Source organism: Bemisia tabaci, chromosome 4 (assembly GCF_918797505.1).
Source record: "Bemisia tabaci chromosome 4, PGI_BMITA_v3".
In the NCBI taxonomy this organism is placed as follows: Eukaryota; Metazoa; Arthropoda; class Insecta; order Hemiptera; family Aleyrodidae; genus Bemisia; species Bemisia tabaci.
The window spans coordinates 46,320,322-46,339,492 of record NC_092796.1 but is presented as its reverse complement, the minus strand read 5'-3'; the positions used below and the strand labels follow the sequence as shown (position 1 = coordinate 46,339,492).

Here is a 19,171-nt window from a genome sequence, read left to right as displayed (position 1 = left end):
AAAAACGATTCTGGCATTGGTTTTCCAGAAAAGTCAGTCCTTTTTAAAATGGCGGCGGTCAAAATGGCGGCCTCGAGCGGGAAGTGGATATTTAGGCTGCATATCGTTGGATTTGCATGTAAATTGGTATCTGGGGGTATTTCGGCACTAGAAGAACGAATCTTCCATTGGATATCTAAAATTTTGACAAATTCCAAAATGGCGGCGGAAAAATGGCGGGAAATCAGTTTTACGGCTCTTCACAGATGGATTAGCATGAAATTATTTGATATTTCAAGAATCTAATGAAAGATTCCTTTTTAACCAACCAAAAACCGCCAGAATATCGAATTTCATGCAAATCCATCTGTGAAGAGCCGTAAAACTGATTTCCCGCCATTTTTCCGCCGCCATTTTGGAATTTGTCAAAATTTTAGATATCCAATGGAAGATTCGTTCTTCTAGTGCCGAAATACCCCCAGATACCAATTTACATGCAAATCCAACGATATGCAGCCTAAATATCCACTTCCCGCTCGAGGCCGCCATTTTGACCGCCGCCATTTTAAAAAGGACTGACTTTTCTGGAAAACCAATGCCAGAATCGTTTTTCTCATCTCGAAAAACCCTAGGATTCCGAGTTTTACACCAATCCGTCAATAAACAACGGAGATGCCAAATATCCGCCATTTTGAACTTTGACCGGCCGCCATTTTGTCAAAAATGAACATTTTGACCTGCTGTTTGCGCCAAAAATTTTCTTTTTTTATTATCTTTCGAATGAGGTATCACAAAGGGGGGGTTGCCATTTGAAAAAAAAAAGTTAGCCCCCGCCCCCCTTAAGGGGGGCCGCCCCCCAAAATTTTGGGGGGACCAAAAAGTTGCTACTTTAGACCGAAGAACATTCCCAAAGTTTCAAACTTCTATCTCAATTTGGAAAAAAGTTACAGGGGTGGTCAGTGACTTTTGGATAACCCTGTAGAACCAATGGCGGCAACTATTGGTGTCCACTGGAAACAAAAAGTAGCATAAATCAAGCATGATAATTCTTGAATTTGCCGCCAAGAATTTTTTTTATCTTGCTTTAAGCTGACTTTTTCTTGAAACAAGACAAATAAGGCTTGGGTTAAGCAAAAAAGTAGCTTATATTAAGCAGAATAATTCTTGATTCAAGAAGAAATACTTCTTGGCGGCAAATTTAAGATTCTTTTTTTTTCCGGTGTACATTTTCCGACGATGGAGCAGGGCAACGACTGAAGAGGCGATGGAGCCAGGACCGCGTCTCCGTCGCGTCTGGGACAAAAGAAACCGAGAAACCCCCGTAGCTCCCGTCGATGGCTGGAGGCGGTCGTGGATCCGTCGATCGGATCGGTTCCTGCTATGTGGGACGCGGGATGAGGATGGCGCTAGCGCGTTAATTACTTGTCGTCGCCTCTTCGACCCTCCTGTCGGCTTCCACAGCCACAGCACAGCGCTCGCCTCGGGCGTGTTCCTTCAGCCTCGCTGTATCGGCAACCGTTCGCGCTCTGCCCGCACTGGTTCAGGTCCTACGAAGCTCATTTGACAAGTCTTATTACAATCTGAAGGAGTAGTACTCGGGGGAAATAATGGACTACGTACGAAATAGCAAGAAATTCGGCGTCAGCTCAATTTCGAGTTTTTTTTTTTTTTTTTTTTTTTTTTTTTTTTGATACGAGGTTCCTAAATGGACCACTAGACAAGGCACGAATTTAAGCATTCTGATACATGTTCACTAGTCAGAATTTCACGTAGAGCACGATTTGGACAACGAATATTACTTAAACCAACTCCTAACGAAGATATTAACGCTTTTATTTCACATTGGTTACGAGGAATTTGAACTGCCCGCTCACAAGAAACTCAAAGCTCTACGTGAGTCAAATCGCGCTTTACAACGGTTTCAGCAAGCTTCTCAGTCGAGCAATGTTCATGTCCTACCATGTGCTGTTCAACCCATAAGCAATTTGCTATAGCTGAGCCAAAGCGTCAAGATTGAGGTTGCCAGATTTGAATATCGTAGAGACTGTCATGATAACGTTTAGCGCGCGATGTGATTCACGTGGAGCACTGAGTTTTCATGAGCGAGTGATTTGAATTCACGCATCAGGAATCATTAAATATCTTGTAAGGAGTTGTTTTCGGTAATTTTCGTTGTGTGCATCGTGTTTTGCGTGAAATTTTGGTTAAGAAACATGTATCAGAACAGAATGCTGAAATTCGTACCTTATCTAGTGGTCCATTCTCCGATAAAGGAGACCCAACTTTTGAACTTCCAAAGTTGATGGATTCTGGCCGTGACTATGCAGCCCTGATTGTTTCATCGTCTGTTGCAGGAACGTTGTACCCCTCTACGCATCGAGTCTTGTTCGTATAGGGCATGCAAGAATTGGACCGCTTTAAGCAGAAAGGAACCAAGCCACATCAGCCATTGCCAAATTTTATCGGGCAATTCAATGTTTTACAAGAGAACGTTGCGTTGGTGCGAATTCCTTTGAGGATTTTAAGGAATTTGCTTCGTACTATGCAGAAAATTCACTGGAATTGGCACAAAAATCTGCACTTCAGTTTTCATGTAAAAAATTAAATTTGGCCATAGCTGATGTGGCTTGATTCCTTTCTGATCAACGCGGTCCAATTATCGTGTATTTTGTTGAAAAATGCAGCTCTGTCTCCCGTCAGTGTACGCTTGCCTCGGATGAGCAGTGATAACATTTTGTGACATAATTCAAGTTTTTACAACTGACATCATCAGAATTTGTACCAAACCTTAACTTCAAAAGATGCCATGACCGAGAATCGTGGTGATACAATGAACGTTGTGTGCTAATGTTTCGACTTGGACCTGTCCCATGCCTTCTTTTTCCCCCCTTTCATACTTAATTCACCCTCAATATCGAATCTTCGTCTCTCCAATATTGCATTTACAACAATCAGTATTGATTCTCACTTCGCGAACTGTCATTTGCTGTCAATTCACAATCGCATCAAACGATTAAAGATTAGATCACTTAAACTCGCATTCTCTTAGCCCAGCGTTCAAGTCTCTCTGTAATGCTTAGAGACATGTGCTCCATTTACAGTATTCGCCTCAGCCAGTTTACGATGTTTTTATTTGAGCAAATATTTGCAATTTTATATGAAGCGTATTTAAATGTTTTATCGTTTCTTCCCCGTGTCTTAGGACCCATGCACGTTTTCTTCGAAATATGTGGCAAAAAAAGTCAATTTTCCATCTGGAAATGCATGGGTTTCATCTTGTCGTTATTATTTATTCTATAGTCTTTTCATTTTTGCATTTGTTTCAGGCCCTCGACCAAACAGATATCTTCGTCAATAAAACCGGGGAAGAAGAGGAAATTAACTCCCGCTGACAGACTTAGAATTTTGACCAACGCAGAATTCGAAAGTGGCTTACCCAGCAAGTCGGCTAAGTTTGATTTCGCTGATTGAATCGAAGCCCCTCTTTTTTGTCTTCGTCTATCATAGCTCATGGTTGTTTAAAGCATGTCAAAAAATGACTTGAATTGCTAAGTAATCCTATAATTTAACACCAATATGAATGTCAACTGTGAAGTTTGAAACAGGTCCGTGTGATGCCTTAAGTTTAGCCGTTGGGCTATTAATGGAAGGATGACAGTTCCATTAAAAGTTAAACCCCACCTGAATAGCTTTATTGCTTTTCAAGTGGGCAGGACCTTGTTAAGTAAAATATATCTTCTTTATAATTACTCAGCGCGATCCACCACGATACATTGATGAAACCAGTCATTTAAAAATGACGTTGGGGTATCTGAAGGTTGCGTTTTGCATTGATGACTCATAGGTCAGTTCATTTTGTTTTCCTTTGTTTTTTCGGAGGAATTAGAAGAATCTCCGCCGAGCAACAAAATCATAACGTTCAATCTAAGGGGTGAAAGTAAAGGATTGCCCTTGAACTAAGTATCACACGAGGAGGTCGATTGGAATTGATAGTAGTGTTACAGGTTACACTCTATTGTAGAAGTGCTTAAAGTGCTTCACAAGAAGGTGTAGTGTAGAGTAGGTTGTCAGAACAATCAACTCTTTTGCGCTGCGCAACTCGCAGACAGCCTCCACCACGTTGCTGATTTATTATCACGTTTATGTCCACTGTCATCTGGTCATATTTTTATAGAACGGATCAAAATGACAATAACTCCTACTTGTATTCAAATGTCTGTGATCTACGTTTTCATTCCCGTTCATTTTATTTTAAATTATTTTTAATAAAAAAGAACAAAAAAATAATTTCTGAAAATATCTTTTCTGTTTAATTGTTCCGAATCACACCTACTAAGCTGAAAATTTTCCGTAGACAGTCATCATTTAAGAAACGACCAAATATACCTTTGAACGTACGACGATCGTAATGGTTTTTTCCTGCTATCTTTGCCGTGGTTTCTATTCTGTCCACACGGAGATAAAAACTTCCTGCATGGGACCCCAAGTTGAGGTCATATGGATATCTGAAATTTACTGATCACGCATCCGAATACGTGAGGTCGAGCTGCCGAGGTTCGGGTCAGACATCGAGGCATTTAAGTATGTACCGGAGTACTTCCGATGTGTGACCCGAACCCTTCGGTACATATCGAAGTACTTCAGATGTCTGACCTCAACTTCAGCAATTGTACCTCAAGTTTTTAGATACGTGATCCGAAAACTTCAGAGATCCATATGACCTCAACTTCGGGTCCTCGCACGAAGTTTTTTTCTCCGTATATTTGAGTGGTTAGAATTTACTTCAGTAACCGGTAAACATTTTTAAAATTCATCCGATTGCACTAGTTGTTGAACGTAAGTTAAGTAGAGTTTTTTACACACACGGTTAAAGCTGCTGCAATGATGCAGTGACTTGTGCAGTCCTGATGCATTTAGCAATTGGGGCAGTTTGCTTTGAGCTTCATTCTTCATGCAACCGTTTCAGCAAGGTCCTGAGTATAGGCATCGTCGAAAATGCTCAAATAAAAGGAATGCTCTCGAACCGGAACGGTCAAACGCATGCATGGATCGGGCGTTGTCAGGCCGGATTTGAGCAAAATCACCGCCTGGCGGCCTGCCGCCTACACTGCGACATTGCAGCTAACAAAAAGACGATGAAGATGTGAGTTTCCTTCCTAAGGACCACGAGAAAGGGTTCAACAACAAGCTCCGAAATGCGTCTCCTCACCAGTATTTCTATCAGAACTTGGTAGGTTTTAATTTAACTTGCCGAATTCCATTTCCGAGTGTAAAGTTACTCTATTATGTATTCCTGAATTCGCCGACGGCTGAAGTTGCAGCCTTAGTCACTCCGGAATGCGTTCCTGAATAAATTTTGAAGGGCAGTGTGAGGACGGTTTTTTTTTTTTTTTTTTTTTTTTTTTTTTTTTTTTTTTAAATGTATTTAATTTAATATGTGCAGATCCCGGGTTTTTTTTCCTTCAACGGAAATCCACTTACATCAAATTGGCCTCTGGAATACTTCCAGTATTTTGCGACAAAATGGTTTGCCTAGTGTGTGTTGAATTTTTCTTGACACTCTGACGAGTGCCCTGGAAAAAGAAAGCAGATAATAACAATAATTATGTTAAACGTAACCAGCTTTATCCGGGAAACGATACGGACGGTCGGGCGGTAATACTGCCTTTTCATAAGTGTAGAATTATTATAATTATTAATTATTGGGTCGATCTTAATCGATGAGTCATGGATACGTGCGCGTATGTTTCTTACTCTTGTCTAGTACTCTTTTATAAAATGTAAATTTAAGAAAAAACCAAAACTCCACCACCACTAACAACAACAACATACTCATTGTGCGTTTTGGGCGCGTAACAGGTTCATAAATGCACGAGACTTCCATGTGTAAGATATCAAACGGCGCAACAGCAAACGGAACCTATATTTATATGAAAAGTGTAAAACGAATGAGGCGATGGTCAGAGTTCAGGATATGGAACCAGAAGATGCAAAAGTTCTCCCGCCAGCCCTAATTAGGTACGTGTGAGAGTTTTTCTCCATGATCCTATTATTAATACGCTGAGCTTCAAGGTGAAAATCAGCCTCTTCGTATTTTGCCTCGCTTGGACTTGCTGCTTCCTTTTGCACAGAAGATTCGGTTGAAAGGCCACTGACCTGAATAAACGGAATGAAGTTACCGTCTACACTGTTAAAAAAAACGGAGTGAGACTCAGCACAAGCGCGAGTAAGAACGGGCCCTCACTTCGCCGGACCGAAGGAGTCACTCCGACGGAGAATCGGCAGGACGGATTTTGGGTGCCGTACGCATAGAAATCACTCCGACGCCGGACGGATTCGCGGGAGCCGCAAATTTAGGGGTTCGCAGCTAGGGAATGGTGGAAAGGGGTTAATTGTGGAAATAATTTTTGAAACCATGAAAAATAAAAATAATGAAACCATTGGTACATGATTTAACCGATTTTGAAGGTTAGAAATTTTCTATCGACATAGGGAATTGAACCCGGGACCTACCTAACACTAACCGACGACCCTACCGATTGAGCTATAGCGAACGATGCATGCGAGTGACACAAAAACGGTATTTAACGTCGATTTGAACGGGCCGCTAAAATATTTTCAATCTACCTGGATTTGTCGTGTATTTAGTTTACTTTACTATATTTTTTAACTATATTTTATTGTTTTACTTTGTTTTATTTCCTTGTTGTCTCTATTTTTTCTTCACTCTATTTTATTTTTTCAAGCACTTCATTTTTTCTCTTTAATTATTTACTTCTCATTCCTTTACTTTGTTTTATATTTACTGTGATTTCTTTTAATATACTTCATCATAATTTTTGGACTTCACTTTACTCTTAAAATTCATTCTATTCTTTAACATCATTTAGTTGTTTCCCTTATTTTATTTTTTTCTTCATCTCCTTGCTCCCTCTAATTATTTACTTCAATTTAGTCTTTGACTTCATTTTATCATATATTTGATTTACTTTATTTTATTTCTTTTCTTTTGTCTCTGTTATACCATAATTTCGACTATTCTATTATTTCCACTATTCTATTATTTTTTCTATTTTTTTCTCTTTAAATTTTTCATTTTCATTCTGAGAGTGGTAGGCTTAAAGGGGAGGAGAGACAGTATATAGCGCTAGTGCGAGGGAGAGAAGGTGCGCGTGACTCCGGGCCGTACTGCAGCTCCGGTGCGGAGTGCTTTGACTTCACATGCAGCCCGTCTCAGCACCTACGCGCTGAACCGCACTCCCGTGTTCATTCTCACTCCGGATTTTCCGTCGGACGGAATCAACGATTTTTAACAGTGTAACTTCATTCTTTTCCCAGAATCTCTTTCCTGCGAAAGAAATGGAAAAAATCTCTCATTTGCTGAGTCGAGTCAGCAACAAAAACAATTTTATTGGTAATAATGATAATATATCACCTATAAACAAATATTCATATAATTTATTGAAGAAGGCCGCTGCACAGAAAGATTGAAGAAAACTCTAATTGTATTGATTAATAAACTAATTCTTATTGAGAAGTGATGTCGTCATGGAGATGCAACACGATTGATAAATATTAAAGTAGTATTCATGCAGTCTACACTATGAAACTTCGTTCGGAGAGGGTCATCTATTAATTTTGAATGTTTGGAACGAGCGGTAGGTATCGAGATTTAACGTAAAGATGTTTGATAACTTCTTACACATCCCAACGAAAATTCTCACGATGGATTTTCACACTTTTACTTGTGTTATAAGACCACCAAACACTGTCTATAATCCAATGTTGCTTGAGGAGTCAAAAAGAAACGTCAGATGTGGTAAATGGTATGTACTTTCAAATTTAGGTAGCAGCAACAATAATTGTGTTATCTCGCGTCGAATGACCAGCTTAGACTGGGAGCCGAAATTTTCATAGCTGACGTCAATGACTCTCTCAGACTTGAGGATCTCCGACCTCCCAGTGCCTCTGGAAGGAATAAAAAAAGTTATTAAGTGGATTATTTTCAAGCCGGGATTACAAATACATTGATTGGCGTCGGAAGAGTCGGTGAACACGGTGGAAGATTAATTGCGTGTGATAGTATTGCCACACAGGCCCAGCGAGTTTATTAGATCAAAGAAACAGGAGTCAGGTAGCCCGGCTCAAAGGGGAGCCGAAAGAAGGAGCTGACCGACCGGGTCCGCCCCCCCGGCGATGGGCGGGGGGAGGAGGGGTCATTTACTCTGTAAAATGGACTCATTAAGAGGTGCCTTTAACACATGACTTGCGTTTCGCTTTGTGTCCGGCACTCGAGCCAAAACAGAAACAAGCGGCAGCAATACTCGATCGCGAGTGACTGCGAGCTTCGCGTCGAGAACAGTGGGTGCGCTCGTCACCGAGCAATCGAGAGGTCTCCGAATGCTGTCGGCAGCCCGATTATTGAAATTAATAGACAAAGTAGACGTAGGGAGTATGGAGCGATCCTATTGGTTGGAATGGGTGGTTCCCATACACTAAAGGGGTAAACGATGGATTAACGAAAGGGTCTCTCGTGGGTTGCCGTTAGTCCGTCTATTCCTTTCCTCCGTTGTCACTGCGACTCCGCTTGCTCCAATAAGATCCCTCCAAATCCCTTTTGTCTTCTTTGTCTATAGCTTGGTCTATCAATTTTAATAATTGGCCCGCTGTAAGCTTTCTAGCTCATCACAAAAACGAGTCGTACTGTTTTCGCGCCGAACTACGTCCGGATGTGGAAATCCGAAGGTGTAGTTTTAAAACTACGTAGTTTCAAACTAAGTTTAAACTTCTGTGCGAGCGTCGGAAAATGCCAAGGTAATTTAGACGTTACCTCGTCGAACTTGATTGTTGTGGGAAAGACTTGTGTTGGTGACATATTCAACAGCCATTTTGAATTTCGCGGGTTCATCGCCGCGCCGCGTGACCCCTCACATGCTCACATGTGTGTCCTTCCCTGTGGAAGTGGGTATTAGATTTCTTAAAAATTTCGGAAACCTATATCGGCCGATAAAAATGAATTATGACATGGGAGAAAAATACGAGTTAAATGTCAACAGACTTTCAATTACCGGTTGAAAGATGTGGAAAAGACGGCTCTCTGAGTTGAGGCATGTCAGCGCAATAAGTCTGTTGCACGCGAGAGATACAGCCAACTGAATACACTTTCTGAGGATTAATTTGCTCGAAAATCACGTTGGGCTTATCCAAAAGTCCGAAATGCACCCCTGAGCGCAATCTGTAACATGCTTTTTTCAAATTTATCGCGCGTGTAGGCAGTTTTTCTTGCACTGGAAAAAATCCACATTGGATCTAGAGTCCAGACTCTTAAAAACATCGACAAGAAAAAGTACTCTTGATTCAGTCAGAATCTAGCTTAAATCAAGAGCCAAGCCTCTTAAATTAAGCGAATTTCGTTTTGATTCAAGCAAAATCCGATTGAATCAAGAGTATTTTTTCTTGTCAATGTTTTCAAGAGTCTGAACTCTAGATCCAATGTGTTTTTTTTCCAGTGTAGTGGTGGTCGGCAGTCAGGTTCGCCCGGAAAGTGACCTTACCAAAATAAACAAACAATCTCACGAACTGCAATAAACTCCCCTTGCGTAAGAACTCAATTGATTTTACTCCTCTGCCCGTGCAAACCTGGTCGGCGGTGACTGAGAAAATCTGTCCGCAGATGCGGGAAACTTGTTAAATCGTGTTACAAACTGTGCAGATTGCGCGCTAAGGAAGGGATATCAATATTTTTTTATGTGCCCAGCGTGATTTTCGTGCAATTTTACCCGTTGAGGGAATACATTTTTTTGGCTGCATCTCTTGCTTGCAACAGACCCACTATGAACCAGGCCAAAATCTGAAACTGGCAGTTTCCATGTGAAGGCCCTCGAAGTTTCAGTCGAGAGGACTGAATTCTTCAATTTAGGTACGTCAAGGTTCGCTAAGTTGACAGTATTAAAATTATCTTTTAACTTCACATTGTCAAGTTTCGGTGTTGGCACTAGAAAAGTGACGAAATCACAGGGCAACGAAAATTATATCAAATATTTCGTCCGATTTTGTCGGATTAAAAGTTTGACCGTCTGACGGCGGCTGCCGGTCGACGCGAAACGTATATTAGCGCCTCCAATACTGTAAGAGTATTTTACGCATTGCACAAAACTTGGTGATGTCGCCTATCGGCGCAGGACGCACATTAGCGCCTACGAGACTGCAGGAATACGTCACGCATTGCGCCAAACACGGTGCGGTCGCCATTCGGCGCGAAAAGCCTGTTAGCGCCTACAAGGCTGTAAGAATACTTCATGCATTGCGCCAAACACAGTGCAATCCCTGGTCGGCGTGAAACGCATAGCAATTCTACGAAAAACGTCCAATTTGATCTCCGAAAAACGAATAATTCAACTTGCCTAATTGTTCTTATTTACATACATCGTGCAAGATATGTTGCTATTCGTTCAAGTTTAGAACCACCAGGCATAAAGAATATATTCATCTGCCTTATTTTTGCGTTTCTGCTTGAAGTCACATTCTTCTGTGTCAACCAAAAATGCCGTGCTCAAACTACCATGCTGTTGACTAAATTTTGGGTGAACCTAGGTATTTTTTTTTGGGGGGGGGGGGGGGAGAAAGAAAAAAAGAAGAAAAAAAAATATGCGTGCTAACCTCTTCTTGTTGCGTGAGCGTTATTACTTCCCGAAACACTGTAGAATTTGTTATTTTAACAGAATCTTAGCAGCGCCCGGACTGGCAGCTCACTCTTAGCGGTTAGCAAACGGCCATCTTACCCAACTCCTGAAAAACAAAAAGTTTGTTACCTGAAAAGAATCAAACTAGCGCCCGGCCTGAATGCTTAGGCTCACTCTGTAGCGGTTAGCAAACCGTACCGACAAAAATGCCCTGTCCGTATGTAATTTGGACTGAGTTAAGCAGAAAGAAACCAACCCACATTTTGGAAAAAATTGAATTATAAGTGCTATTGAACTCAACCACTGCTCTAGTATCTATCGCCAAAAATTCAAAGTTTTTGTGGGAGCAAATTTTGCAGAAATTGAACTTGTTTATCTTTTACATTGAGTTTTATGCAGGAGCCAAACTTTAAACCTTTTTTTCTCGGTTCTATCCCGTTGTGGATTGGTTCCTTTCTGTTTAACTCCTTTCATTTACCCATGTTGGACTTCTCGCGGCGCATAGAGCATACCCGTTGTTGTATTGTATTGGAAGTATCGAACCATGATGAGCGCCCACTTTGATCCATCATTATCGAGCTATCGATCTATCTCTTCGACGCGGTGCGGAGTCCCGGTCAGTAGTGTTATCCGCTCGTGGGAACCAATTATCGGATATAAATCCATTTACGCACTTCTTTAAGTTACATTATGACTGTTAAAGTGCAGGCGCGTCCACTTGCTCCCATTCAATTTTCACCTTTCTTTCGATTCACTCGAGGTGACCGCCGATCCCCGCTCGGTCTACATCACTCGTCGATCAGTGAAATTTGACCGCCTTTGACCAGGTTGGTTCGACGAACTCCGGCCAAACGACTCTCAATGGTATCCTGCTCTCCTTCTACATGCGATGTTTGGTTTAGAGGTATTTTGTCTCGTCAGCTTCTTTAACAGGGTGTCTAGCATCAGGAAAAACCGGAAAATATCAGGAATTTTGACCGATCAGGAAAATCGGAAAAATCGGACGTTTTATCAGGAATTTTTCTTACGCGAATCTCCTCAGCGGAGAAGTCTTACTGCTTGTTGCCTACCGTGCCAGGAGTCGTCGCGCCGTCTTTGTTGAAAAATCAGGAAAATATCAGGAATTTTCAAAATGAAAAAAATCAGAAATTGTTTATAAAATATTAGGAAAAACCAGGAAAATATCAGGATTTTTCAAAATTAAAAGACACTAGACACCCTGTTTAAATTTTGTTCAGTTTTCTTATTTTTATCTTTTTTTATTTTATTCATTTCTCAATGTTGCTCATTTTTAGAAATTGCTATTCGTTTTGTTGGCCCGTGTTCGCCACATAACTTACTTTATTAAAGCCCATTTAAACACACATTTGTATGGAGGCAATGATTCATCACCTTTTGGCTATCTTTTGAAATTGCACTTTACCTTGCAAGGAGTAAACAGAACTCATGTTCAATCCACCAGCTGGAAACTAGGCAATTTAACGAATTTGTCCTTTAAATCTTAGTGATCGCGTTTAAATCAGACTTGTTCTTTTTTTGTTCATTACAGTTAACTGCAATATGATTCACAAGATACTATATGGAAAAGTAAAGAATGAACAAAGGTTGCATTGCGCAACATGAGATTTTAAATCAACTGAGAGCGCAGCTCCCCTAGACTAGGGGGTGCGCTAGGCCGTAAGTGCCTGGTGGCGTAACATCGGCTGAAACCAGAGGCCTCCTAAGGGCTGATAAAACTAGTCTCTTTGTCTCTAGCACCTCTTTGGCAAATTTCTCAATTCTACACCAATGTCCAAGACTTCTCGTCGCTATCCGTTGGAAGCTGTCCACCAGGAGATCTTCCCCGAGGTCCGCTGATAGCTCCGCGTTGACTTCAGAAAACGGTCACACTCAAAAAAAGTATGGAACGAGTCATCGCTACCTGACATTTGCTGTTCCCGTGTGATTACTCAAGCGATCGTGACGTCTGTAAGTGATACCACTCTTCGACCTCGTGAGAGCTCGCGTTGCCTACACTGAAAACTGAAGGCAAACCGACAGTGTCCTACAGTCACTACTGTACGCCGCGCCGGCCGCACGCTTGGTGAATCATTTCTGCATGCTTTCTCATTCGAGCAATCGTGACTTCTGAGAACGATACTCATACCCTACTATTTAGGCACGTGGGAGCTCATTTTACATCCACTCAAAACTGAAGGCGAACTGAGGATGAGCTCAAGCCAGATCTACGACCTTTTTCAAGGTTTTCCTTAATGATCATCGATTTTTCAGGTTGCTAAACATACTGGTATTTCTTACATTTTTCCACCAAAATCACGTCATCCGATGATAACGTGGGTCTCCGGGAGGAGCCTGAAGGGGTTTACCTGGAGGAAAGTTGCAAGTATTGCCGTGTATTTCGTTATCAATCTTGGAATGTTCAAAGATTCCAGCGTCCCCTCCTTTTCCGTATGATCCAATATCGACGATCTTGAATTTACAAATTGCATCAACAAGGACCAACACAAGAATGGAAACAAAACTCTTAAAACATGATTTGTTCATTTTTCCGTATTAATGATTAATTTACCTGCGATGATTTTTTCATCCCGGTGTTGGAGATTTTCCAGGATTTTTACGCTATGTATATTTCGCGCTCTCACCCGTCTCCAGGCCGTTGGTTCGGCTAACACTGCTGCGCGGTGCGCATCAAGTAACTAAAAAAACACTGAAAAAAATATCGGACGCAAACATACTTGTGGATTAAAACAGTCGGGATTTTTCATCTAAGGATCAATTTTAAATTCATATATCAAATGACTTTTGAAACTTTTAAACCCGCACTTGGCCGCGTTCGGACTGTGACAGTTCACCGCATAATGTCCATTTTTTCAGTCCTTAGTTTTTTTGAGTTCATGATACTTTTCGGAGTTGGTTGCAATCACGAAAGTGGCGTTAAAACTCGTCATCGAGTTTCTTTAATCCCAAAACGAGTCCTTTCATCACTTTTATGGTTGTATCAACTCTTTAAAAGTATCATGAACTCATCAAAACTTAAGATTAGAAAAATGTACATCGGCGGTTTTCGCACGTCCCGATTCAATCGAAAGTCGGTAAGCCACACACACACGCATAGTGTAACTTTTTGCAGCGAAGTCTTATTAGATAGAAAGTCTCATTGTATCGGTTTGTGTCCACACTGGAAAAAAAAACACATTGGATCTACAGTCCAGACTCTTAGAAACGTCGACAAGAAAAAATACTCTTGATTCAATCGGATTTTTGCTTAAATCAAGAACCAAGCCTCTTAATTTGAGCGGATTTTCTTTTGATGTAAGTAAGCAAAAATCTGATTGAATCAAGATTATTTTTTCTTGTCGATGTTTCTAAGAGTCTGGGCTCTATATCCAATGTGTTTTTTTTTTCCAGTGCAGATTTTGCAGCATCCTAATCTACACATGTTTTATCAATTCTGCGTTATGGGCAGGACGCATTTTTTCTACACTTTCAGTTTTGAAGCAGTATGAAGTATACAGATTATAAAATGATACAAAGTGAGGGAATTTTTACAAAGCTTCGCAGCATCGCGTACGTAGAGCGAAGACGGAAGGCTCCAGGAAGCTAGCTGGTAATTAACGGGGGCCGAAATGAATACACACAGACCGAGCTGAACTCGTCGCACAAATGAATTAAGAAGTGTCTTCCGCTTATTCCGCGACTCGGCGAGGGCCTTTGAGCGTACGTGTTTCGAATTCCGTCCTCCCGCCTTCCCTTCTACCTCTCAGAGAAAAAACATCCTACGAACATTAGGGCATTGTCAAATCTCATCGAACAAAACTCGAATTTTCTTGAAGAGCTGTCAATAATTGTCTCCCGATAATTTTTCGGACAATTGAACGTGCAATTTGATCTTATGTCTTTGACAACTTCACGGGAATACATTAATTATTTTTCCCTGAAATTGGTATTTTAGCGCGAATCTTTGGCAAAACTTAAATTCTCACATGGGGTTTTTCTCAGGACGGCTGCTTTCCCCTTCCTCTTCCGCCCGAGTGCGGGTTTTCCGACCGCTTTTCCGTCTTTCACTGCTGCTCAAGCTACGCACAGTAAGTTATTCCACCGAGTTACTCCTCTGTGTGAAGTGTTGTGCGTGAACAAAAGAGGTTGGACAGGGGAGGCGTAATTTTGCGCATAGACTGAGCAGAAAATTAACGAATATTTCGAAAGAATGCGAAAAGGTTCCGTTGAGGATTTAAACCAACCTTCTGTCAGGATGACATTTTACAGCTATTTTATGACACGCCTCCTTCAACTTTTCCTTTGTACAATCACGTTTTACACCTACAAGATCTGCTCTTATTATTTTTTCCTCACCTCGACGGTGGAGCAATTCAGTGCCGCTTGTATACAAATTGGAGAGAAATAGATTCTTTCGCCAGTTAACTTAAAAAAAACCGGGGCTATTGCATGAAAAGTCGGAGGGACTTTTGTGCGGGTGAAACCAACCTTTTTACGGGAATTTTTTCAGCACAATAAAATGGAAGAAAAACATACAATTTTGTTTTACGGTATCAGTGGTGTATACGATGATCTACAGCCACCGCTTGATTTTATCACGAGGTGCATTCAGACGCGGATTTTCAAAAAGCACAGTATGAGTATAACCAGTCGTCAAAAACACGTCGTAAAAATTAGAATATTATGAAAACTTTAAAATATTACAAATTCAGTTTATTTAAATTACAAGTTGTAAAAATTGTACAGCTTGAGAAAAGATTCGTCAGTGGGCTTCCATATCTTCCTAATTTTTTGACCTGGTTCAAAAGGCTCAACCGTTTTAAGTATGGGCCTGTTGGGAGCTTTTGCTGGAGCAAAACTCAGGGGCGGACTGGGTACAAAATCGTTGGTTGGGTGAACACAAAATTTTTGCACCTTTCGGTTAATTTTTGTAAATGTTCATCGCATCGTTTCTCTCTTAGAGACTCACTCATTGCTTTAATTACATTCCATGCTTGTTCATAGTCCAACCCTTTTGTTTGTAAAAATGTTGAAACCGGGGATGTGGTTGCAAACATATCCAAGAAAACAATCGCAACAAAAATAGTCTCAAACTTGCTCCATTGCTGCAGAAGATTTCTTGCCTGAAATTTAGTGTCAGCATCAAAATTACCTTTTATTACACTCAGTAAAAATGAATATAAAGTAACAAATTTTGATTCGGCGACTTTTTCTTCATTTGGATCGAGAATGGATATCAAAGCTTTGAATTTGCTCCACCAACGAGTGGCACCGATATGTTGAAGTTTATACAACTTTTGGTGACCTTAATGAATTTCTTCAGTACATTTTCGCCGAACAGCCATCCTCTTATGCGAATTGTAAAGAAAAACAGCTGTTCGTTGCACAAGTCCAAATAAATGTTTAGAGAGAAGTATTGATGACGTACAGTCAACTATGACCAGATTTAATACATGGCCCATACAGTGAGTGTAAATAAGGGAATCATTTACCTCTTTTAACTTTGCCCGCAACCCATTGTATATACCTTTCGTGTTGCTTGCTCCATCAAAGGAGCATGCCTCTACATCCAATAATGAAAGTCCTTTTTTTTCGAGTTCGATTTTCAATAGGTTAAACAAAGCTTGTCCTGTGGAGTCATTCACCACACCTAAGTTCAAAAGCCTTTCAATAGCTTGATCATTTTTTATATATCTTACGCAAATTGCTAGTTGATCCATAACGGCCACATCTTGGGTACTATCAACCATTATGCTAAAATTTTTATTCATTTTCAATCCATCATAAATACATTTTTGTACATGGGACCCAATTACAGTTATAATTTTATTAATGAAGGTTTTGGACAGAAAAGTAATACAACTTCCCCTGCCTTGATGTTTTTTATGTTTTTTTTCGACCTCTGCTCTCTTGAATACTCCGCTCAACATGAGCCTTCATCATTGGATTGTATTTTGCTAAAAACTGGACCATTTCTAGAAAATTTCCGTGATTTTGATCACTTAAAAGAGAGTAGACACTTTCACCTCGTTTGCCTCTAAATGCTAAACCTTGTCTCGCGAGGAAAATAGTGATGTCGATAAGTCTCGAAACAATATTTCTTCGATTCTGAACCTCTTCCCTGATCCCTGGAAGTGATTAGAATCTCGTCCAGGCACATGTGATTTGGCGGATTGGTGTTGGCCATGTTGAATATTGCTTAGTATCCTTCTAGTGCACAGGGGTTGGATAGAACGACACCTTTAACGATTCACATGTGCTGTGGAATCGTTTTTGAAGCGGGAACCTCAAAAAAAACGCTAAACTCCTACGCAGATTGTGAAGTTAGGAGTGCGTTCCAAACCTAGCCAATGCGCTCATCGTGATTTTTGAGACATTTACTGATAGGAACAACTCTTATTTTTGCACTAGCAAAAGTTTGCAACGTTGTTGATATGTTAAGACTTATAATTGTCGGGAAAACAAAAGGTATCGCAAGGAGGAGAGTCGCGCATAGAAAGCGGTTTCCTTGAGTATACAGAATACAATGCAAGACTAAGTCCATGTTTATAACTGATCGAACCAAAGTTTTTAAGAAATTATCCTTCACTGTCGACGTAAGTGTTCCTTATTCGATCATAATTTCTTGATTTCACCAACTTGATTCTTTTTTTATTGTTTCCCTACGTTATCACCGATCTTTTTACCGCTCATGTTCTATTCACTTGCACATCCTAATGCAAGTTTCTTAGCTATACCGATGGTCATGAATCCATGTGAGTGTAAAGATACCCATTTGATTACCCTTTTTTCTGAACGAACGAACAACCTACCTCAATCAAAGATTAATTTAACACCTGAACTTTACGCGACTCTAATTAACTTGGCCGCTAGAAAGAGCTCCGACAATTTTAATCCAGACTCTAATTAGCGCGTCGTTAACGATCTCCGGATAAAAATCCATATTCACGTGTTGATTTTTATAAATATGGGGGTCGGCCGGGGGTGGGCGAGATTTATCGTGTTTGCTCAGGTGGTGGGGTACTTCCCAGTGCTGCCGAACTTAAATTCGAACTTCTAACATCTAAATGGAAACATCCGTTTGTTCTATTGGAACCCACGAATATTAAAGTGACCTCTGTATGGCCCTATCAGGCAAGGTGCCCTTCGTCAAAAAGTCAAGTTTCAACGAACCCACGCTTTTTTATCATCGCGGCTTTTGCACGTGGAAAGTGGTAATTTTACATATGAAGCAAGGAGGAATGGACCACATCACGTGACATCACTCAAAAATATGTCCTAGATTTTTAAGTATTTGAAGTCCCAAGTCAGATTACTTCTAATAAAACCAAGCAATTTTATTAAAAATTGATCGTATTTGTGCGAGGAGGAGTTAAGTGCAAATTAATGAAGTAAAAAAGAACAATGTTGCGCGCAAATCCAGCATGCTCTCTTAAAGCATGAACAAGTTGAATGGTTCACTGACGAAATCCAGCATGGCGCAATCCCGTGGATCAAATCTCGCGGCGAAAAAATCCTGTTTTTAAGAATCCCGTGTTAGTGTCTCAGAAAAAATCTGGTGTCCATAGGAAACATGTTCAATTTTCTATAATGCAAAGAAGGATATTCCGCTCAATCATTCAACGTGCGGTAGAATAGAATGGGCAATCAAAATCTGCGGAGATGGCTTGTGGGGCCTTTAAGCCTCAAATGTACTTTACTTGCTGTGGGGCTCCGACGATGATATCTCCGAAAATTTTCTTTCGGCATAATTGTTTCTCTGTTTCAAAAGCCTTTTTCAATTCTGTCATATTGAGGGATCCGTAGAGAAGAGAGGCAATAGCGTCGTGACATCCTTCAACGGAGTAGTAGCATAGTAAGCCATGCCCGAAATCATCTCGAACGTGGGGTTGAGAGATGGTCGCAGAGTTTTAAAATTTTGTCATGAAATCCTTTTTTTCCCCTTAATCATTTTTCACGCAGTATTCCAGCGATGCGGAATTTTCACACGTCGAATTGTATGACGCGGGGTTTTAACCTCTGTATTTTGTCGCGGTATCGTGTTGACACCAATCGGCCAACGGAAGACAAGGTGTTGAACCCGCAAAAACCGGAAAATACCAGGAAATTCGATGTCATCCGGAAAATGTCAGGAAAATCGGCCATGGATCCGGTAATTCCGAGTACTTGATGCATTTTATTAAAGTATTCGATTAAATCCATCAAATGTGTGACATACATAAGAGTCGCTCTCACAACGCTCTCCGGCGCTTTGCGACGCCTAACCGCCACCAAACTCGGTCCTCCCACAGGTCATCAGGGAGTTGGCATTCCCTCATCTCACCCATAGGCCATAACCCCCTGTCGCCAACCTCTCACCGGGCGTCCCCTTCGTCTTCTCCCAGGAGGAACCCAATCAAGCATCTTTTTGGGTAGCCTCTCTTCCGTCATTCTATTCACATGACCGTACCAGACAAGCTGTTTGGTCATGACGTCGAGCACGATGTCATTTACGACTTCCATTAACATCAATT

General features: G+C 40.9%; 1 protein-coding gene and 1 long non-coding RNA gene across 2 annotated transcripts in view; one reads left to right on the top strand and one right to left on the bottom strand.

Annotated features, from left to right (window-relative positions):
• The window catches only part of LOC109035026 (probable ATP-dependent RNA helicase CG8611), a 56,661-nt gene extending 52,210 nt beyond the window's left edge, over positions 1-4,451 (top strand). Inside the window, exon 11 of the mRNA XM_019048487.2 lies at positions 3,306-4,451. Within this exon, the coding sequence (XP_018904032.2) occupies positions 3,306-3,450 (145 nt within the window). The 3' untranslated portion in view covers positions 3,451-4,451. The remainder of the gene's footprint in view (positions 1-3,305) is intronic.
• A 2,364-nt stretch (positions 4,452-6,815) lies between these two features.
• The window catches only part of LOC140224385 (uncharacterized), a 59,707-nt gene continuing 47,351 nt past the window's right edge, over positions 6,816-19,171 (bottom strand). Inside the window, exon 2 of the long non-coding RNA XR_011899661.1 lies at positions 6,816-7,300. This is a non-coding gene — a long non-coding RNA (uncharacterized lncRNA). The remainder of the gene's footprint in view (positions 7,301-19,171) is intronic.